We start from the raw sequence: 24,206 nt of genomic DNA, 5'->3' as shown, positions 1-24,206 counted from the left end.
AACCAAGAAACAGACTCTAAACTATAAAGAACAAACTGATGATTACCAGAGGGGGGCTGGGTGGGAGGATGGGTTAAATAGATGATAGGGATTAAGGAGTACACTTGTGATGAGCATGGAGTGTTGTATGGAATTGATGAATCACTATATTATACACCTGATTCTAATATAACACTGTATGGTTATTTATTTTATTTAAAAATAAATACATAAATTATGTTTTCAAATAATTCATAAAAATAAAAATTAGGGCTTTTGATGTTTTTAAAAGAAATGACCTTTCATTTTGATGTTTTTGTTTAAAATGTTTTCCCCTTATCAACTTTCCCCACCATCTCCCCACCTTTAGTTTCTTCCCAAATGCTCCATATGCAATTAATTATGAGATCCTCAGAATATATGTGATGAGAGCTCCAACAGCTAAAATATGAGACCATCTGTTAATTTGGAGGCTTTATTAATAAATGATTCTCTATATGTTTTGAGGAACCTCTAGATTTTCCAATAAGGAATCTACATGGCAGATGACAGAGTAGAACATCCTTCAAAAACAATGCTTCTGTGTCAAACAACTGGAATCTATCCTGTCAGTGGTTAGCTAAACATTATGGCAACCTCCCAGTGGAGGCATCATGTCAAACAGTTTGTTGTGCTGCTGTTCTAAATGAACACATAGATAGACTGCCTCAGATAATCAGTTGTAAGTGGGAAGTAGAGGCAGCAAAAGATGCTGAAGAAGAGGGGGAAAAATGGAAAAGGTCATCCTTCATAAGCCTCCTTTCCAATGCAGTATTGCTGAGCCCAGTTGCAGTAGGGCAATTGCAATATGGCTCCCCTTGGCTTCACTAGAGCACCAGCCTGTCTGTAACTCTATGATGATAGAACTGCAAGCACCTTCAAAAAATGACAGAGCACCATAGGCTTTGGGGAGAAGGGCATGGTGTAAGAGTGAAGGGATAAAGCAGTTTAATTGGTATCTGAGCATAGACAAAAGTCTGAGCTCCATACAACACTGAATCTTTAGATTCAGCTAGAATAAATCCATCTAAAAGAGTTTAGGAACAGCCTCTATTCTCTCTTTGTTGCCCTATTCTAGGTTCTGACTGATAAAGATGACTGATAAAGGATATGACTGATATGACTGATAAAGGATATGACTGATAAAGCTGTAAGGCATGGTCTTTCTCTCCAAGCTGTTTTTAGGATGACCTCTTCAACAGCAGGGAGTATCTGAATACTTCTGGCTACAATCCTAGCACTAATAAGAACTAAGGCAAGTGCTCCATTGTATTTTATCCTATGTTAGTAGAGAGTAAAGGCAATGAGAACACCAGAACTGGGCTTCTAGGACTACAGCATGCATCACTCAGTTCAATATGATGACTTTTAATGGAGAATAAAGAAGAATGTGATAAGAAAGCATGATTAATTTCCCAATATCTTTTCCTGAGATAGCTTGGTTTCTCTTAAAGTCCCCATGTTTTGTGGGGGAAGATGGTGAAGTAGGAAGGATCCTAAGCTCACTTTGTCCCATGGACATACCAAGATAACAGCCATATCAGTGCAACCCATCCAGAAAACAATCCAAACACAGGAAAAAGAGACTTTTCACAGTTAGTCATGGAAAGAAGGACACATTGGCCCCAGTCATTAAGTGGCCGCCAAGGACTCAGAAGCCTCCCCCTTGAGCCCCCTCACTTCCCTATGCTGCCCTGTCCCCCCTGACTGCCTTCTCCCACTGCCGCCTTCTGCAGGCCTTTTCCACAGAGGAAAAGGAATTGTATTTTATGTCCGCTATCCAGAACCTCCACTCTTTCGACCCCTTTGCTGATGCAAGTAAGGGTGATGATCTGCTTCCCGCTGGCACTGAGGATTATATCCATATAAGAATTCAACAGAGAAATGGAAGGAAGACCCTTACTACTGTCCAAGGGATCGCTGATGATTACGATAAAAAGAAACTAGTGAAGGCATTTAAGAAGAAATTTGCCTGCAATGGTACTGTAATTGAGCATCCAGAATATGGAGAAGTGATTCAGCTACAGGGTGACCAGTGCAAGAACATATGCCAGTTCCTTGTAGAGATTGGATTGGCTAAGGACGACCAGCTGAATGTTCATGGGTTTTAAGTGCTTTTGGCTCACTGAAGCTTAAGTGAGGATTTCCTTGAAATGAGTAGAATTCCCCTTCTATCCCTTGTCATAAGTTTAAAAACCTGTGACAGCTTGTATAATGTAACCATTTGGGGTCTGCTTTTAACTTGGACTAGTGTAACTCCTTCATGCAATAAACTGAAAAGAGCCAGAAAGAAAGAAAGAAAGAAAGAAAGAAAGAAAGAAAGAAAGAAAAAGAAAGAAGGAAAGAAAAGAAAGACACATTGAAGATAGCAGGAAGGGTGGAAATGTGATTGGAAAGCAAACTCCCTGCAATCCTAACCATAAATGGGAGGGACACTGCAAGCATCCAGAAGGGAGAGAAGCAGACCCCACACCAGGCACCCCAGGCAGGCAGAACCTGTACTGGGAAAACAAATACCCATGACATTTGGCTTTGAAAATCACAGGGGCTTAACTGCATGAGTTTTTTAAACCAGTGGGGCTTAACACCCGAATATTTTAAAAATCAGCAGAGTCAGCTCTGGATGAGCTGTAGGGTAATAGGAAACTGAGTCCCTACCCTTGAAGAGATAGCATAGCAGTCTTCCCTAGATAAAGCATAGAAGCAGCAGTTTGAAAAGTGCCTGGGGTATACATGAAGGAGATTTATTTACTAATCTCAGAATGCATGCTAAAGGGGCAGGGACTTTTTGGAAAACAAAAGAGCTGGTAGATGTCATTCTCTCCCCAACTCCCCAACCTAGATAGCCACCCTGTAGGAAGGAGCATGAATACTCTTCACTTAATTTGCTACCATCATGTTCCCTACCCCCGTATTCTCTTATTATATGCCCCATCCAACCCACACCACTCAGCAGAAATCCCTCTAAAGAAGCCCCTCCCTCATTTGTTCTTGAAGCAGTCCTGGAAGGGACTGCACCACTCCAAAGTGACCCCTGCCCTGGGGAGAGAAGATAACCACACTCACCAGTTTGAATGAAGCCCCAGCAGCTGAACTTTATAAGTGGCAGTGCAAAGAGAGTACCTTGCCAATCAGTGCATCTACAGTCCCAGCAGAAAATGTGGGGGCAAGAATTTGGTCTGCCAACCCCACCTATTCGCAAAAGCCTCTCAGCAACAAGGCAGAGAGAGCACCTTGCAGGTCAGTGCTACTGCAGCCCCAACAGACAGACTAGAGTCAGGTATCTGGTTTGTCTGTAGGCCACACCCTCCAACTAAAGCCTAAGGGAACAATACAGGGAGAATACCCTATAGATCAGTACAGCCATAGCCCCAGCAAATGGGCTAAGAGCAGGCAGTTGGTCTGACTGCTGACACCACCCAACTACAAGACCATGGAGGCCTCAGCCTAAGCCCTTAACAGCACAAGAACCAAACTCTGCTCACAACAGGCAGAGTGGGCCCTGCAGCCAACTGGACTGAATGCAAATGAGGCCCAGCCATAACAGTAGGTTACACCCAACACACATAGGAGAAACCCCTCAAGTGGCTGATTCAAATGAACTGGGGATATTGCACTATAGGGCACCAAAGGACCTCTTCTTCGTAAGGCCACTACCTTCAAGATCAGAAGACATAACCACATTCCCAATACATACAAACAGACCAAATGTCCTTTCCTAAATGAAAGAACAGGAAAAAAAAACAGGAAGAGATAAATGAAATGAACATAAGCAATATGAATGATAAAAAATTCAAAATAATGGTCATAAAGATGCTTACTGGATTTGAGAAAAGAATGGGGGATCTCAGTGAGACCTTCCACATAGAGAGAGAAAATATAAAAATGAATGAATCAGAGATTGGGAACTCAAAAACTGAAAAATTTAAACAGACATAAGAATGAGACAATAGTAGATAAGAAGAGGTAGAAGAATCGATCAGCGAGCTAAAAGACAGAGTACTGTAAAACTATCAAGCTGAACAGCAAAAAGAAAAAAAAAACAATAATAAAAGAGAATAGGTTAAGGGAACTCAAACACTGTCAAATATAATAACATTTGCATTATAGGGTTCCCAAAAGGAGGAGAAATAGAATAGAGGATGAAAAGTTATTTGAAGAAATAATAGCTGAAAATTTCCCTAATTTGTGGAAGTAAACAGATATCCAGTTCCAGGAGGCATAGGAAGCTCCCCACAAAGTCAACTCAAAGAGGTCCACACTAAGACACATAATAATTAAAATGCAAAAAGTAGTGATAAAGAGAGATTTTAAAAGCAGTAAGAGAAAAGAAAACATTTATATACAACAGAAACCTCACAAGTCTAAAAGCTGATATTTCAGCAGAAACTTTGCAAGCCACAAGGGAATGGTATGATATATTCAAACTGCTAAAAGGAAAAAAAAATATCCTGCAACCAAGAATACACTACCTAGCAAGGCTATCATTCAGAATATAAGAGAGAAAAAGAGTTTCCCAATCAAAAGGTAAAGGAGTTAATAATCACTAAGCCACTCTTCCAAGAAGTGTTAAAGGGAATTCTTTGAGTTGAAAGAACAGGCCATAGTCAGGAGAAAGAAAATTATGAAAAGAGAAAACAAATTCATGAGCAAATACAAACATAATAAAAGTAGTAGATTAATTACTTATAAAACCATCACAGAGGTTAAAGCACAAAAGCAGTAAAATCAATTATATCTAGAAAAAAATCAGTCAAGGGATTAACAGAAAGGGATGTAAAGTATGACAACATATACATTAAATGTCAGGGGCTGTAAAAATGTAGTGTTCTTAGGGGTGCCTGGTTGGCTCAGTTGGTTTAGTGTCCGACTTCGGCTCGGGTCATGATTTTGTGTTCTGTGGGTTCGAGCCCCGTGTCGGGCTCTGTGCTGGCAGCTTAGAGCCTGGAGCCTGCTTCAGATTCTGTGTCTCCCTCTCTCTCTGCCCCTTCCCTGCTCATGCTCTGTCTCTCTCTCTCTCTGTCAAAAAATAAGTAAACATTAAAAAAATTTAGTGTTCTTAGAATGGATTCAAACTAAAGTGACAATCAATATAGATTACTATATGCATAAAAAGTTATATATGAACCTAATGGTAACCACAGATCAAAAACCTGTATACATAACACAAAAAGCAAAGAGAAAGGAACTCAACTATATCACTAAAGAAAGCCATGAAACCATTAGGGAAGAGAGCAAACGAAGAATGGAACAGAGAATAATTACTAAAACAACCATAAAACAAGTTAAAAAAAATGGCAACAAGTACATATCTGTCAGCAATTACTTTGAATGTAATGGACTAAATCCTTCAATCAAAAGACACAGGGTTACTAAATGGATGAAAAAAAAACAAGACCCATCTATATGTTGCCTACAAGAGACTCACTTCAGACCTAAGGACACATGCAGATTAAAGGTGAAGAGTTGGAAAAACACGTACCATGCAAACATAAGCAAAAGAAAGTTGGGGTAGTAATACATATGTCAGACAAAATAGACTTTAAAACGAAGACTGCAACAAGAGACAAAGAAGGATACTACATAATCATAAAGGGAACAATCGAACAACACGATATAGCAATTGTTTGTATTTATGCACCCAACAGGAAAACACCAAAATATATAAGAGTTAATAACAAACATAAAGTAACCAATTGAAAATAATATAATAATAGTTGGGGGACTCTAACACCCCATTTACAACAATGGATAGATCTTCCAGACAGAAAACCAACAAGAAAACAGTGGCTTTGAATGACACATTGGACCAGACAGATCTAACAGACATATTCAGAACATTCCATACAGTAACAGTGGACTACATATTCTTCTCAACTGTGCATGAAACAGTCCCCAAAATAGACCATGTTAGGCCAGAAAACAAGTCTCAATACATCTAAAAATTTTGAAATCATATCATGCATCTTTTATGACCATAGCAACGTGAAACTAGAAATCAATCACATGAGAAAATCTGGAAGGAACACAGATACATGGAACCTAAATAACATGCTACTAAAAAATGAATGGGTCAAACCAGAAATTAAACAGGAAATCAAAAAAAAAAACATGGATTACATACAACACAGGAATCTAACCTCAAAACCAAGAGCACACTGTATACACTGTATGTTAGCCAACTTGACAGTAAATTATATTAAAAAAATAAAAAACAAAAAAGTACATGGAAACAAATGAAAATAAAATGGTACAAAATCTATGGGGTACAGCAAAAGCTGTTCAAACAGGGAAGGTTATAGCAATACAGGCCTACCTCAACCCAAGGGTCCATCAAGAGATGAATGGATAAAGAGGATGTCATACACACACACACACACACACACACACAGGAATATTACTCATCCAACAAAAAGAATGAAATCTTGCCATTTGCAACAACATGGATGGCTCTAGAAAGTATAATGCTAAGTGCAATAAGTCAGTCAGAGAAAGACAAATACCATATGATTTTTCTCATTGTGGAATTTAGGAAACAAAACAAACAAGGAAAAAAGTTACAAATAATAAAACAGACACTTAAATATAGAGAAAAAACTGGTGGTTACTAGAGGGAAGGAGAGTGGGGGAATGGATGAAATAGGTGAAGGGGATTAAGACTATACTTATTGTGATGAGTACTGAGTAATTTATAGAATTGATGAATCACTACATTATATACCTGAAACTAATATAACTCTGTACATTAATTATACTGGAACTAAAAAAAGCAAATAAATAAATTAAAAAAATACAAGCTTACCTCAAGAAGCAAGAATTATCTTAAATAAACAACCTAACCTTACACCTAAAGGAGCTAAAAAAAGAGGAATAAACAAAACTTTATTCCAGGAGGGGAAAGAAAATAAATAATATTGTGCATAAATAAATGAAAGTAGGACTAAAACAACAATAGAACAGATCAATGAAACCAGGAGCTGGTTCTTTGAAAAGATAAACAAAATTGGTAATTTGTTACCCAGACTAAAACAAACAAACAGACAAACAAAAAAGGAAGCAGATTCAAATAAGCAAAATCAGAAATGAAGGGAGATTAATAACAACAGACACCATAGAAATAAAAAGAATTAGGGGCACCTGGGTGGCTCAGTTGGCTGAGCGTCGGACTTCGGCTCAGGTCACTGTCTCATGGTTCCTGAGTTCAAGCCCCACATTGGGCTCTGTGCTGACAGCATAGAGCCTGGAGTCTTCTTCAAATTCTATGTCTCCCTCTCTCTCTCTCTCTGCTCCTCCCCCACTCATGCTCTGTCTTTCTCTTTCCTTCAAAAAATAAATTTAGGATGGTGGCGTAGGAGGACGCTGGGCTCACCGAGCATCCTACTGATCACTTAGATTCCACCTACAACTGCCTAAATAACCCAGAAAACTGCCAGAAGACTAGCAGAACAAAGTCGCTGGACCCAAGCGCAGAAAAGAGGCCCATGGAAGAGGGTAGGAAGGGCAGAGAGGCGGTGTGCGCTCCATGGACTGGCGGGAGGGAGCCGGGCGGAGGGGCGGCCCGCTGGCCAAGCAGAGCCCCCGAGTCTGGCTTGCAAAAGTGGAGGGGCCCGACGGAGTGTGTTCTGACAGCAAGCGCAACTTAGCATCTGGTAGGTCATAAGTTAACAGCTCTGCTCAGAGAACGGGAGGGCTGGAGGACAACGGGAGGGAGGGTTGTTGAGCCATGGACGACAGAGCTCAGGTTGGCAGGGAACAAAGGCGCTCTCCAGCACTATCTCCCTCGCCCATCCCCCAGCCAAAATCCCAAAGGGAACAAGTTCCTGCCAGGGAACTTGCTTGCACCACACAAACACCCAAAGCTGTGCTTATGCGGATCCATCCCTCCAGCAGGTCTGACTCCCTCCTGGTGCCACAGGGCCCCTCCCGAAGTGAATCTCCAAAGGAAAAGTGAGCTTAGCCTGCCTCTACCGCCCCCGTGCACCTTGCCTATCCACCCCAGCTAATATTCCAGATCCCCAGCACCAAACCCTGGCAGTGTGCAAGTAGCCCAGACAGGCCATGCCACCCCACAGTGAATCCCGCCCCTAGGACAGGAGAAGAGAAGCCACACACCAGTCTGACTGTGCCCCAAGCGGTGGGCTGGGGGCAGAAATCAGGTCTGACTGCGGCCCTGCCCACCAACACAAGTTATTCAAGACAGCACAGGGGAAGTGCCCCCCCAGTCCTGCACCACTCCAGGGACTATCCAAAATGACAAAACGGAAGAATTCCCCTCAGAAAAACGTCCAGGAAAAAACAACAGCTAATGAACTGATCAAAAATGTTTTAAACAATATAACAGAAAGTGAATTTAGAATAATAGTCATAAAATTAATCGCTGGGCTTGAAAACAGTATAAAGGACAGCAGAGAATCTCTTGCTAGAGAGATCAAGGGACTAAGGAACAGCCAGGAGGAGCTAAAAAATGCTATCAACGAGCTGCAAAATAAAATGGAGACAACTACGGCTCGGATTGAAGAGGCAGAGGAGAGAATAGGTGAACTAGAAGATAAAATTATGGAAAAAGAGGAAGCTGAGAAAAAGAGAGATAAAAAAAATCCAGGAGTATGAGGGGAAAATTAGAGAACTAAGTGATGCACTAAAGAGAAATAATACACACAAAATTGGTATTCCAGAGGAGGAAGAGAGAGGGAAAGGTGCTGAAGGTGTACTTGAAGAAATCATAGCTGAGACCTTCCCTGATCTGGGGAAGGAAAAAGGCATTGAAATCCAAGAGGCACAGAGAACTCCTTTCAGACGTAACTTGAATCAACCTTCTGCACGACATATCATAGTGAAACTGGAAAAATACAAGGATAAAGAGAAAATTCTGAAAGCAGCTAGAGATAAACGTGCTCTAACATATAAAGGGAGACCTATAAGACTCGTGACCTATCTCTCTACTGAAACTTGGCAGGCCAGAAAAGAATGGCAGGAGATCTTCACTGTGATGAACAGAAAAAAATATGCAGCCGAGAATCCTTTATCCAGCAAGTCTGTCATTTAGAATAGAAGGAGACATAAAGGTCTTCCCAAATAATCAAAAACTGAAGGAATTTGTCATCACTAAACCAGCCTTACAAGAGATCTAAAGGTGGATCCTGTGAGACAAAGTACCAGAGACATTGCTACAAGCATGGAACTTATGGACATTACAATGACTCTAAACCCATAGCTTTTTACAATAACACTGAATGTAAATGGACTAAATGCGCCAACCAAAAGACATAGGGTATCAGAATGGATAAAAAAACAAGACCCGTCTATTTGCTGTCTACAAAAGACTCATTTTAGACTTGAGGACACCTTCAGATTGAGAGTGAGGGGATGGAGAACTATTTATCATGCCACTGGAAGTCAAAAGAAAGCTGGAGTAGCCATACTTATATCAGACAAACTAGACTTTAAATTAAAGGCTGTAACAAGAGATGAAGAAGGGCATCATATAATAATCACAGGGTCTATCCGTCAGGAAGAGCTAACAGTTACAAATGTCTATGCGCCGAAAACGGGAGCCCCCACATATATAAAACAATTACTCACAAACATAAGCAACCTTATTGATAAGAATGTGGTAATTGCAGGGGACTTTAACACTCCACTTACAGAAATGGATAGATCATCTAGACACATTGTCAATAAAGAAACAAGGGCCCTGAATGATACATTGGATCAGATGGACTTGACAGATATATTTAGAACTCTGCATCCCAGAGCAACAGAATATACTTTCTTCTCGAGTGCACATGGAACATTCTCAAAGATAGATCACATACTGGGTCACAAAACAGCCCTTCATAAGCATACAAGAATTGAAATCATACCATGCATACTTTCAGACCACAATGCTATGTAGCTTGAAATCAACCACAGGAAAAAGTCTGGAAAGCCTCCAAAAGCATGGAGGTTAAAGAACACCCTACTAAAGAATGAATGGGTCAACCAGGCAATTAGAGAAGAAATTAAAAAATATACGGAAACAAATGAAAATGAAAATACAACAATGCAAATGCTTTGGGATGCAGCGAAGGCAGTCCTGAGAGGAAAATACATTGCAATCCAGGCCTATACCAAGAAACAAGAAAAATCCCACATACAAAATCTAACAGCACACCTAAAGGAAATAGAAGCAGAACAGCAAAGACACCCTAAATCAGCAGAAGAGAAATAACAAAGATCAGAGCAGAAATAAACAATATAGAATCTAAAAAAACTGTAGAGCAGATCAACGAAACCAAGAGTTGTTTTTTTTGAAAAAAATAAACAAAATTGATAAACCTCTAGCCACGCTTTTCAAAAGGAAAAGGGAGATGACCAAAATAGATAAAATCATGAATGAAAATGGAATTATTACAACCAATCCCTCAAAGATACAAGCAATTATCAGGGAATACTATGAAAAATTATATGCCAACAAACTAGACAACCAGGAAGAAATGGACAAATTCCTAAACACCCACACGCTTCCAAAACTCAATCTGGAAGAAATAGAAAGCTTGAACAGACCCATAACCAGCGAATAAATTGAATCAGTCATCAAAAATCTCCCAACAAATAAGAGTCCAGACCCGATGGCTTCACAGGGGAGTTCTACCAGACGTTTAAAGCAGAGATAATACCTATCCTTTTCGAGCTATTCCAAGAAATAGAAAGGGACGGAAAACTTCCAGACTCATTCTATGAAGCCAGGATTACTTTGATTCCTAAACCAGACAGAGACCCAGTAAAAAAAGAGAACTACAGGCCAATATCCCTGATGAATATGGATGCAAAAATTCTCAATAAGATACTAGCAAATCGAATATGACAGCATATAAAAAGAATTATTCACCATGATCAAGTGGGATTCATTCCTGGGATGCAGGGCTGGTTCAACATTCGCAAATCAATCAACATGATACATCACATTAATAAAAGAACAGATAAGACCCGTATGATCCTGTCAATCGATGCAGAAAAGGCCTTTGACAAAATTCAGCACCCTTTCTTAATAAAAACCCTCGAGAAAGCTGGGATAGAAGGAACATACTTAAAGATCATAAAAGCCATTTATGAAAAGCCCATAGCTAACATCATCAGTGGGGAAAAACTGAGAGCTTTTTCTCTGAGATCAGGTACATGACAGGGATGTCCACTCTCACCGCTGTTGTTTAACATATGTTGGAAGTTCTAGCATCAGAAATCAGACAACAAAAGGAAATCAAAGGCATCAAAATTGGCAAAGATGAAGTTAAGCTTTCACTTTTTGCAGATGACATGATATTATACATGGAAAATCCGATAGATTCCACCAGAAGTCTGCTAGAAAAGATACATGAATTTAGCAAATTTGCAGGATACAAAATCAATGTACAGAAATCAGTTGCATCTTATACACTAATAATGAAGCAATAGAAAGACAAATAAAGAAACTGATCCCATTCACAATTGCACCAAGAAGCATAAAATACCTAGGAATAAACCTAACTAAAGATGTACAAGATCTGTATGCTGAAAACTATAGAAAGCTTATGAAGGAAATTGAGGTAGATATAAAGAAATGGAAAGACATTCCATGCTCATGGATTGGAAGAATAAATATTGTCAAAATGTCAATACTACCCAAAGCTATCTACACATTCAATGCAATCCCAATGAAAATTGCACCAGCATTCTTCTCAAAACTAGAACAAGCAATCCTAAAATTCATATGGAACCACAAAAGGCCTCGAATAGCCAAAGTAATTTTGAAAAAGAAGGCCAAAGCAGGAGGCATCACAATCCCAGACTTTAGCCTCTACTACAAAGCTGTCATAATCAAGACAGCATGGTATTGGCACCAAAACAGACACATAGACCAATGGAATAGAATAGAAACCCCAGAACTAGACCCACAAACGTATGGCCAACTCATCTTTGACAAAGCAGGAAAGAACATCCAATGGAAAAAAGACAGTCTCTTAAATGGTGCTGGGAGAACTGGACAGCAACATGCAGAAGGTTGAAACTAGACCACTTTCTCACACCATTCACAAAAATAAACTCAAAATGGATAAAGGACCTGAATGTGAGACAGGAAACCATCAAAACCCTAGAGGAGAAAGCAGGAAAAGACCTCTCTGACCTCAGCCTAGCAATTTCTTAGTTGACACACCCCCAAAGGCAAGGGAATTGAAAGCAGAAATGAACTACGGGGCCTTATGAAGATAAAAAGCTTCTGCACAGGCACAGAAACAACCAACAAAACTAAAAGGCAACCAACGGAATGGGAAAAGATATTTGCAAATGACATATCGGACAAAGGGCTAGTATCCAAAATCCATAAAGAACTCACCAAACTCCACACCCAAAAAACAAATAACCCAGTGAATAAATGGGCAGAAAACAAGAATAGACACTTCTCTAAAGAGGACATCCAGATGGTCAACAGGCACATGAAAAGATGCTCAACATCGCTCCTTATCAGGGAAATACAAATCAAAACCACACTCAGATTTCACCTCACACCTATCAGAGTGGCCAAAATGAACAAATCAGGAGACTATAGATGCTGGAGAGGATGTGGAGAAACGGGAACCCTCTTGCACTGTTGGTGGGAATGCAAATTGGTGCAGCCACCCTGGTAAACAGAGTGGAGGTTCCTCAGAAAATTAAAAATAGACCTACCCTATGACCCAGAAATGGCACTGCTAGGAATTTTCCCAAGGGATACAGGAGTACTGATGCATAGGGGCACTTGTACCCCAATGTTTATAGCAGCACTCTCAACAATAGCCAAATTATGGAAAGAACCTAAATGTCCATCAACTGATGATTGGATAAAGAAATTGTGGTTTATATACACAATGGAGTACTACGTGGCAATGAGAAAGAATGAAATATGGCCCTTTGTAGCAACATGGATGGAACTGGAGAGTGTGATGCTAAGTGAAATAAGCCATACAGAGAAAGACAGATACCATATGGTTTCACTCTTATGTGGATCCTGAGAAACTTAACAGAAACCCATGTGGGAGGGGAAGGAAAAAAAAAAGAGGTTAGAGTTGAAGAGAGCCAAAGCATAAGGAACTTTTAAAAAACTGAGAACAAACTGAGGGTTGATGGGAGGTGGGAGGTAGGGGAGGGTCCGTGATGGGTACTGAAGAGGGTATCTTTTGGGATGAGCCCTGGGTGTTTTATGGAAATCAGTTTGACAATAAACTTCATATATTGAAAAAAAATGAAAAAAAATGAATTAAAAAAACATTAAATTGTGTTTAGAAAAGTAAATGGAATATAAGAGAATATTATGAAAAATTATATACCAACAAATAAGACAACTTAGAAAGAATGGTAAAATCCTAAAAACAAATAATTTTCTAAAACTGAATCAGGAAGAAATAGAAAATTTGAGCAGACCAATTGCTAGCAATGAAAATGAATCAGAAATCAAAATACTCCCAAAAAACAAAATTCCAAGACCACATGAATTCACAGGTGAATTCTACCAAACATTTAAAGAAGAATTAATACCCATTATTCTTAAAGGTTTTCCAAAAAATGGAAGAGGAAGGAAAGCTTCCAAATTCATTCTATGAGGCCAGCATCACCCTGATACCAAAACCAGATTAAGACACTATAAAAAAGAAAACTGCTGGGCAATAACTCTGATGAACATAAATGCAAAAATCCTCAACAAAATAGCAAACTGAATCCAACAATACCTTAACAAAATCATTCACCATTATCAAGTGGAGCTTTATTCCTGAGAATCAGGGTGATTTTATACTTAACATGATATATCACATTAACAAAAGAAAAGATAAAACTTCATGATCATCTCACTAGTGCATATAAATTATCGACAACGTACAACATTCATTCATGCTAAAAACTCTCAATCAAGTAGGTTTAGAGGGAACATACCTCAACATAATAAAGGTCATATATGAAAAACCCAGAACTAATATCATACTCAACAGTAAAATACTGAGAGGACATCCTCTAAGAACAGAAACAAGACAACTCTTGCCACTTTTATTCCACATAGTACTGGAAGGCCTAACCACAGCAATCAGACAAGAAAAAGAAATAAAAGAATCCATATTGGTAAGGAAGAAATAAAACTTCCACCAATTGTTGATGACATTATATTACATATAGAAAAGCCTAAAGATTCCACAAAAAAACTACTAGAACTGATAAATGCATTCAATAAAATTACAGGATACAAAATAAATATAAAAAAATCTTTTGTATTTCTATACTTGATTAATAAATTGGGAGAAAGAGAAATTTAAAAATAGTTGCATTTACTATTGTACCAAAAAGAATAAAATACCTAGGAATAAACTTAACGAAAGAGGTGCAAGCTCTATACTCCAAAAACTATAAAACTTGATGAAAGAAATTAAAGATGATGCAAACAAATGGAAAGATATTACACGCTCATGGACTGAAAGAATTAATATTGTTTAAATGTCCATATTAGCCAAAGCAATCTACAGATTGAATGCAACCCCTATCAAAATACCAACAGCATTTTCACAGAAATAGGATATCCCAAAATTTGTATGGAAGCATAAAAGACCCCAAACAGCCAAAACAATCTTGAAAATGAAGAACAAAGCTGGAGGTATCACAATTCCATTATTCAAGATATCCTACAAAGGTGCAGTAATCAAAACAGTATGGTACTGGCACAAAAATAGACACATACATCAATGGAAAAGTACAGAGACTCTAGCTTTTATTAAACTATGAAAAAGAAGGGCAAGAATATATAATGGGAAGAAAACAGTATCTTCAACAAATGGTGTTGGGAAAACTGGACAACTACATATGAAAGCATGAAACTGGACCACTTCTTACAGTATACACGAAAATAAACTCAAATGGATTAAAGGTCTAAATGTGAGATCTGAAACCAAAAAATTCCTAGAATAAAACATAGGTAGTAATTTCTTTGACATCAGTTGTAGAAACATTTTCCCGGATATGTCTCCTCTGGCAAGGGAAACAAAAACATTTAAAGTATTGGGACTGCACCAAAACAAAAAGCTTCTGCACAGTGAAGGAAACCATTGACAAAACAAAAAGGCAATCTCTGAATGGGAGAAGCTATTTGCAAATGATATATCCAATAAGGGGTTAATATCCAAAATATATAAAGAAATAATAGAACTCAACACACACAAAAAATAAATAATCCAATTTAAAAATGGGCAGAGGGCCTGAGTAGACATTTTTCCCAAGATATCCAGATCGCCAACAGACACATGAAAAGATGCTTAACATTACTAATTATCAGGGAAGTGTAAATTAAATCCACAATGAGATATCACTTTATACCTGTGAATGACTAAAATCAAAAAGAAAAGAAATAAAAGTGCTGAGGTGGTATAGAGAAAAAAGTACCCTCATGCATTGTTGGCTGAGGTGGTATAGAGACAAAGGTACCATCATGCATTGTTGATGGGAATGCAAATTGATGTAGCCACTGTGGAAAGCAGTATGGAGGTTCCTCAAAAAACTAAATGCAACTACCATATAATCCAGTAATTCCACTACTGTGTATTTACCCAATGAAAATGAAAACACTAATTTGAAAACACATATGTACCCTTGTGTATAGCACAGCATTATTTAAAATAGCCAAAATATGGAAGCAACCCAAGTGTTCATTAAAAGATGAATTGACAAAGATGGAGTGTGTGTGTGTGTATTATATATATATATATATATATATATATATATATATATATATATGAAATCTTGCCATTTGCAACAACATGGAGGGACTTAGAGGGTATAATGCTAAGTGAAATAAATCAGAAAATGACAAATACCATATGATTTCACTCATAGGTTGAAATTAAGAAACAAAATAAATGCACAAAGCAAAGAAGAGACAAGTAAAAACAAGACTCTTAAATACAGGGAACAAACTGGGGTTTGCCAGAGAGGAGGTGGGTAGAGGGATGGGTGAAATAGATAAAGGGGATTAAAAGTACACTTAGCTTGATGCCCACCGAGAAATGTATACAAATTGTTGGATCCTTATACTTTTATGTCTGAAATAAGTATAACACTGCATGTTAATTGTACTTTAAAAAGGTCATGCTTTGCCATTTATAAACTTATTGAATGGATATATTCAAAATCCTAAATGCATTTGAAACTAGTGATATTTTCAACAATGTACTTCTCACTTTTTAAAGTAAAATCTCCATTTATCAGTTTTATATTTACTGTTTTCAATAATCAAGGGACTCTGATTTGTCCCAGTGTTACTGTCTTTGAGTTGTAACCAGTATTGAGTACACATTTTCCCTTTCTAACCTTTCTGTACCCAGAGTATTTGCAATGTATTCCTTACTTAGAATGTAAACATCAAAATAGAACAACATATTTCATATTTTACATACTCTATAATTCAAGGATCAGATCAAATCCTTTTTCCTCCATGAATCCTGCTCTGAGTTCTCCCAACCAAAGTGATCTCTCCTTTCTTCCACTACATGGAAAACTTCATTGGCTGCTCCACTTTTCTGCAATAATCTTATTTTCTGCTTTAGGTTGTTATTAAATAATTTCATTTACACACACATATTATATATTACAAAAACATATATATATATGTTTATATATATATTACAAAAACATATATATATATGTTTATATATATATAAATATATATATATTACAAAAACATATATATATGTTTTTATACAAGCACACACATGTATGTTTTCTAGTCATGTTATAAGCTTTTTAAGGACAAGTTATTCCATGGGGAATAGAACATAATTATGGTGAACTAGAGAGCATATGCCCACCTTAGAGGCAGTTAAATTAAAAATGAAACATTTTGCTGTTGAAACAAACACATCTGGCCAGCAGGCTGCCAGTTTGTCATTACTGGTCTAAACTAAGGTGTTGGAAATATAGATCAAAAGGAGAGAATACACAGGAACGTTAGAATTAACAAGTTGCGAAAGCATTTAATGTACGATTAAGAAAACTGAATCAAAAACAGGGACTAGGCAGAAGATAGCATGTGTCATTTGGGTTATCAAGAGGGTATCTACAGAGTAACCATGACAACTTTGCCAATAGGACAGCTGGGAGTGTTTATCTAGAATTCAGGAGAGAAATGAGAATTAGAGATACAGACTCATGGAGTCACGCTAAATATGAGATGTTACTCAGAGAGGGTCTAGAATGAGATGTTACTCAGGGTCTAGAACAAGAAGAGAAAAGAACCAAGAATAAAGCTGTCAGGAACACCTATATGTTAGAGATAAATAGAAAAAGAGAACACTGCATTTGTGAATAAGGAATAGAATCAGGAAAATGCAGTATCTCAGAATCCGAAGGGTATGGAATTTGTAAGTAATGGCATAGTCTTAAATGACTATCAAATTGTTTGGTACATAGTAGGCATGCAATAAAGATTTACTGAATAAATAAATGATTCCTTGAAAGAATCCAGAGCAGAGAAGACAAGAAAATCAGGGAACATCAGAACGCTTCTCAGGACAAGAGCATATCAGCAAGTGGGTATCTCAATTATAACTCTGCAGTGTGTGAGTGATTCTATCATTTTAAAACTTTATCTGATCTGTTCTGTAAGGCTCAACAAACCTGCTTGGATGATGATCATTTTATTTTGAGCTAAATGGCTTTTTGTCACCTGTATTTTCAAAGTGGGAAATGTGTGGCTTTTCACCAGTACTATAACTCAGTTGGTTCCACCAGTTTCAGTCAGCCAATTTCAAGGTTTATGAAGGGCTGTAGAAATTTTCTTTATAACAGCCATGAAACCTTTAAGTGAGAAACATTTAACCTCAACTAATAACTGTATTCATTTGGGTGCGCATTTTTATTGGCAAACATTCTTTTGTGTTAGAGAAAAAGGATGTTTCCAGAGAAAAATGAAGGACATTTTCTCCCACCATGGTTTCTACTATTGCATAGTGAGACAAGAATCCTCAATGTAAAAGTTTGGTAGGGCAGGGCAGCATTAAAGCTTAGTTGGTACTTTCCAGGGAATCCTCTATTTCAGCCCCTTCACCACATTCTATCCTTTCTGGTCCCAGCTCAACAGGTGGTTTTCCCAAAACAGCATATTTATTAAAAATGGATTTGACTATTTGAGGTAGTCAACTCAAAGATTTTCATCTAAGTGTTTATATGCAGTATAAATGGTTTTTATATGTATGCGTCTGTACTCTCACATGCTTGGATACCTCAGACATTCATTTAAAATTTCTGTCCTGGGCCTGAACTATGTCTTGGTTCAATGCCATGGCTTTTTTATCATATAAGTTTGAAATAATTAGGCCAGGAGCTAGCAGTTAAAGCAATTTTGTGACTACTAGAAGAAAGGCATCAGGAGTAACACCTACTTTTTAATTTTTTTTTTAATTTCAGAGATGCCCATTGATAGGAGCCCTTTGTGACACACCTCTGTGCCATATTGTGGCACCAGTAATCTCTGAGTTACCTTAGTCATCAAATGACAGATGCACCTACTTACTTGCATACATATACCTATTAAGGGAAGGAATCTGGCCCTGCCCACTGAATAGCTATGGTAGAGCTATATGGGTAAGGATGAGTCTGGGATCAGGGAAAAGGGCATCAAGGACCAAATTCTTTGCAGAGACATCCATGTAAGATCACCAAACCGAAAGAAAAAACAGAATCCTTTGGAATACAGGAGGCAAAGGAACAGAGGGTGTGAGAAGAAGGGTAGCCTGGGCAGACACAGCTCTAGAAACTTGTATCTTTAGGTTTCATTCTACCAAGCTGGACTGAGTCATGCGTTAGTTTTAAGGATTCATCCTAGCATCCAGTCAGCTTACTGAATTATGCCAATGGTTCACTTTAAGAAAGCTTCCATATAAAAAAGGAATCACTTTTTCTCTAACAACCTAACTTTCAAGTTTTGTTGCATGGTTTTGCCATATGAAGGATAGTGTGTGTGTGTGCACATTTGAGTAGTAAATAAGACACTGAGTTCATCCTAGAAAAGACTAATACTAATTCATATGCCAGGACTCAAATCAATATATGCAAGATAGTATGAGTGGTACACACTAAGTGTTTAGCAGGAGACAGAGATTACTCCCAATAGCAGTATTGAGAAAGCATTTTAAGTAGAGAATATTTGAAAAGCAAATAGTAAAAGTTGAAAGCAGAAAGAGAAAAATAATGGCAAGACAGAGAATGAATCAAAGGCAGAACAAGCACAAGCAAAGAGAGCTAGGCAAAAGGAGCAATATATGTTCAAAGAATCACCCATAGCAATCCAAATTAATTATAGTACAAGATTCCTGTTGGGGATAAGCAGCAGATGCAAATTGAGCTCAGTGTTTTTAAACATTTATATATATATATCTGCATTACTTGGGGGAGGGCTTTTTAAAGATGAAGATTTCTGGACTTGCTCTCAGAGATTCTACTTTATAGGTCTAGGATACTGCTGAGGAATTGGGAAGTTTAATAGGCATCTAAAAGGGATGCTGATGCAGGTTGTCAGAGTCCACATTAAGGAAACTTTAAGTTAGGAGGTGATATCCTGGTAGGAGGCACTATCAGGTTTCTTTAAATTTCAAATTTCCTTAATGAAATTAAGATATTTTATTAAAAGTAATCCCATTGAATTATATCTCTTCTAGAATAGATATATTATGTACAGCAAGTTATTCCTGTAATTCTAACTAGAATTATTTCAAATGAAACAGGAGAAAAACACCAAGTAAGAGTACCTTAAAACTTTATACATAAACAAGATGACCAACAATCTTTTTCCAATCAGACTGTCTGTTTGAAGGTCACAAATGACTTTTTTTCCTCTCATTTTGGATAAATTAAGAAATGACCTGCTGTTCTATTTACAAAAATTAGTTACCCAATTCACCATCTGAGAGAGCTTTCGTTACTTTGGTTTGAATGTTCACAGGAATGAAATCTGAAATGTTGCCACATTTTCCATTTGGACAACATCATACATTTATCAAATGGAATATGTAAGCTTCCAGCATTAGATAATCTCAGTTCACAGAGGTATTTCAATATACAAGCATTGGATATAGGTACATTTTTGCCATCAAAAAGCAGCCTTTAGGGCCAGAAACCAACTCAATAAAAAAAAATGGGAAGTAGGATTTTTCTAGGCATAAAAATAATCATATTACAGACACAGCAAACAGTATGAATGAACATACATAAACCATAAAATGTTTTGAATGTTCTAAGAAATTGATAAAACACTGGTTTCATTAGAAAGACAGAATGAGGTCATATGTTGTAAACGGCCTTGAATAACAATCATAATATAAGCTAATACCTACCTACGTAGTGATTACTCTGTGCCACGCACTCTGTTCTTAAACCCTTTATATATATTAACTTATTTAATTAATCACAGCAAGGCTTTGACATAGGTACTATTATTAATCCCATTTTACAGGGAGATAAAGCTACTTGGGATGTCAGGAAAAGGTTTCAGGCACAATCAGATTTGTTATGAGAAAGGTATTTATGACTGCAATGTAGAAGATGGCTTAGAAAGAAGAGGGATTAGAGGTAGAAGGTTAGGAAAAATGATAGTATAATAATTCAGGCAAGCTTTAATAAAAACTCTGAATTAGGACAGTTGAAATGGAAAGAAGGAACAAATTCAAGAGAGAGATCTTAGGCAAATTGACCATACTAAATAGTTGATTGAATTTCAGGTTTAGAGGAAGCAGTGAAAGGATTATAAATTATAGCTTCCAGGTCTCACTTGGGTATATAGGTAGATGGTGGTGATATTCATCAGGACAGGAAATGTAGAGGGAAGCATACTTTACAAGTAAGGTAATAAATTTCATTTTGGATGCCTTGTATTGCAATTCCAGTAATATACCAGAGGCAAATATAAAACAGTTAGCTGTCCGTATGAGGAACTAGGAGAGATATCTGAGAAGGAGATAGATTTGGGTATCAACAGCATTTTCACATGTCATCTTTGGCCGTTTGGAGTTCCTGCCTTCATCACTGCTGTCTGATTTATTAGTAAGAATTATGTTTGTGTGAAAGCACAGTAAGATTCTTTGAGGGCAGAACACCTTACCACATAAAGGCAGCTTAAAAATATATCAAAACTTAGGGCCAGCATGTCTTGGGTTTCCTGGCCCTAACTGCCACATGTTAGGGCAGAAGGGATCCAACAAGTTCTACGTGGAGAACTAGGAAGTATCTGAATAAGGAATGCGTGTGCTAGATCAATATTTATCGAGCTTTAATGTGCATAGAAACCACCTTGGGAATCTTGTTAAAATGCACATTCAGATTCAGTAGGTTTGATGCGGGATATAAAACTCTACATTTATATCAAACTCTCAGGAAATACCAACAATGGTATTCCATGAACCATACTTTGAGTGGCAACAATCTGGATAAGTGCTGCCCAAGAGAATATAATGTGACCTGTATATACAATGAAAAATTTTCTAGTAGCCACATTAAAAAAACTTGTGATATTAATTTTAATAATACATTTAATTAACCCAATATATTCAAATATTATAATTTCATTATGCAATGTTGAAATATTAGTGAGATATTTTACATAATTTTGTACTAATATTTTGAAATTCATTGTGACTCACAGTTGACACAGTTCATCTATTTCAGTTTGGAGTAGCCACAATTCAAGTACTTAAAAGCCAATTATGAAGGACAGTCTAAGCCAAGAGACTCAGTTCTAAATCAGGTGTCATGAATCTATGATCAACAACCTAAAATCATTCCCATGAAATAGACCTCAATTTTCCACACTGACTTTGAGAAATTTCATCCCATTCTATTTGTAGCCATTTGTTCTCTTAATTTTCAAAGTGAAGTTAAACAGTTGCTTACCTCAGACAATGTTTACTTTCAATTTCCATGTAGCTGCCAAATATGTGATAAACTCACTTCATATCAAGCCACTTAAGAAACTGAGCAGGAAGGGGAACCTGGATGGCTCAGTCAGTTAAGCATCTGGCACTTGAGTTTTGCTCGGGTCATGATCTCACAGTTCGTGAGATCAAGCCCTATGTTGGTCTCTGGAGTGACACTGGGGAGCCTGCTTGGGATTCTGTCTCTCTCCCACTCTCTCTGACCCTCACCTGCTCGTGTTCTTTTTTTTTTTTTTAATTTATATCCAAATTAGTTAGCATATAGTGAAACAATGATTTCAGTAGATTCCTTAATGTCCCTTACCCATTTAGCCCATCCCCCATCCCACAACCCCTCCAGCAACCCTCAGTTTGTTCTCCATATTTATGAGTCTCTTCTGTTTTGTCCCTGTCCCTGTTTTTATATTATTTTTGTTTCCCTTCCCTTATGTTCATCTGTTTTGTCTCTTAAAGTCCCCATATGAGTGAAGTCATATGGTTTTGTCTTTCTCTGACTGACTAATTTCACTTAGCATAATACCCTCCAGTTCCATCCACGTTGTTGCAAATGGCAAGATTTCATTCTTTTTGATTGCCGAGTAATACTCCATTGTGTGTGTGTGTGTGTGTGTGTGTGTGTGTGTGTATACCACATCTTCTTTATCCATTCATCCATTGATGGACATTTGGGCTCTTTCCGTACTTTGGCTATTGTTGATAGTGCCGCCATAAACATGAGGGTGTGTGTGTCCCTTCAAAACAGCACACCTGTATCCCTTGGATAAATGCCTAGTAGTGCAATTGCTGGGTCATAGGGTAGTTCTATTTTTACTTTTTTGATCAACCTCCATACTATTTTCCAGAGTGGCTGCACCAGCTTGCATTGCCATCCACAATGCAAAAGAGATCCTCTTTCTCCGCATCCTCACCAACATCTGTCGTTGCTTGAGTTGTTAATGTTAGCCATTCTGACAGGTGTGAGCTGGTATCTCATTGTGGTTTTGATTTGTATTTCCCTGATGATTAGTGATGTTGAGCATTTTTTCATGTGTCAGTTGGCCATATGGATGTCTTCCTTGGAGAAGTGTCTCTTCATGTCTTTTGCCCATTTCTTCACTGGATTATTTGTTTTTTGGGTGTTGAGTTTGATAAGTTCTTTATAAATTTTGGATACTAACCCTTTATCTGATATGCCATTTGAAAATATCCTCTCCCATTCTGTTGGCTACCTTTTTTGCTGATTGTTTCCTTTACTGTGCAGAAGGTTTTATTTTGATGAGGTCCCAGTAGTTAATTTTTGCTTTTGTTTCCCTTGCTTCCAGAGACGTGTTGAGTAAGAAGTTGCTGCAGCCAACATCAAAGAGGTTTTTGCTTGCTTTCTCCTCGAGGATTTTGATGGCTTCCTGTCTTACATTGAGGTCTTTCATCCATTTTGAATTTATTTTTGTGTATGGTGTAAGAAAGTAGTCCAGGTTCATTCTTCTGCATGTCGCTGTCCAGTTTTCCCAGCACCACTTGCTGAAGAGACTGTCTTTATTCCATTGGATATCCTTTCCTGCTTTGTCAAAGATGAGTTGGCCATATGTTTGTGGGTCCATTTCTGGGTTCTCTATTCTGTTCCATTGATCTGAGTGTCTGTTCTTGTGCCAGGACAATACTGTCTTGATGATTACAGCTTTGTAGTATAGCTTGAAGTCTGGGATTGTGATGTCTACTGCTTTGGTTTTCTTTTTCAAGATTGCTTTGGCTATTCGGGGTCTTTTCTGGTTCCATACAAATTTTAGGATTATTTGTTCTAGCTTTGTGAAGAATGCTGGTGTTACTTTGACAGGGATTGCATGGAATATGTAGATTGCTTTGGGTAGTATCAACATTTTAACAATATTTGTTCTTCCTATCCAGGAGCATGGAATCTTTTTCCATTTTTTTTTTGGTGTCTTCTTCAATTTCTTTCATAAGCTTTCTATAGTTTTCAGTGTATAGATTTTTCATGTCCTTGGTTAGATTTATTCCTAGCTATTTTATGTTTTTTTGTGAAACTGTAAGTGGGATCGATTCCTTGATTTCTCTTTCTGTCACTTTATTGTTGGTGTATAGGAATGCAACGGATTTCTGTGTGTTGATTTCATATCCTGTAACTTTCCTGAATTCATGAATCAGTTCTAGCAGTTTTTTGGTGGAATCTTTAGGGTTTTCCATATAGAGTATCATGTCATCTGCGAAGAGTGAAATTTTGACCTACTTCTGGCCCATTTGGAT

General features: G+C 37.7%; 2 protein-coding genes across 2 annotated transcripts in view; one reads left to right on the top strand and one right to left on the bottom strand.

Annotated features, from left to right (window-relative positions):
- IL1RAPL2 (interleukin 1 receptor accessory protein like 2) overlaps positions 1-24,206 on the bottom strand; it is a 317,570-nt gene that overhangs the window by 140,660 nt on the left and 152,704 nt on the right. The window lies entirely within an intron of this gene.
- LOC122477644 (eukaryotic translation initiation factor 1-like) lies at positions 1,728-2,304 on the top strand. The gene has a single exon (XM_043570880.1). The coding sequence runs from the start codon at positions 1,788-1,790 to the stop codon at positions 2,127-2,129; it is 342 nt and encodes a 113-aa protein (XP_043426815.1). The 5' UTR covers positions 1,728-1,787; the 3' UTR covers positions 2,130-2,304.

Source organism: Prionailurus bengalensis, chromosome X (assembly GCF_016509475.1).
Source record: "Prionailurus bengalensis isolate Pbe53 chromosome X, Fcat_Pben_1.1_paternal_pri, whole genome shotgun sequence".
Lineage (NCBI taxonomy): Eukaryota > Metazoa > Chordata > Mammalia > Carnivora > Felidae > Prionailurus > Prionailurus bengalensis.
The sequence above is the reverse complement of the archived record's forward strand: the minus strand, read 5'-3'. Positions and strand labels throughout refer to the sequence as shown.

Excerpts from the sequence above, each read along its gene's own strand:
- LOC122477644 (XM_043570880.1), top strand. The coding sequence starts at position 1,788 with ATGTCCGCTATCCAGAACCTCCACTCTTTCGACCCCTTTGCTGATGCA.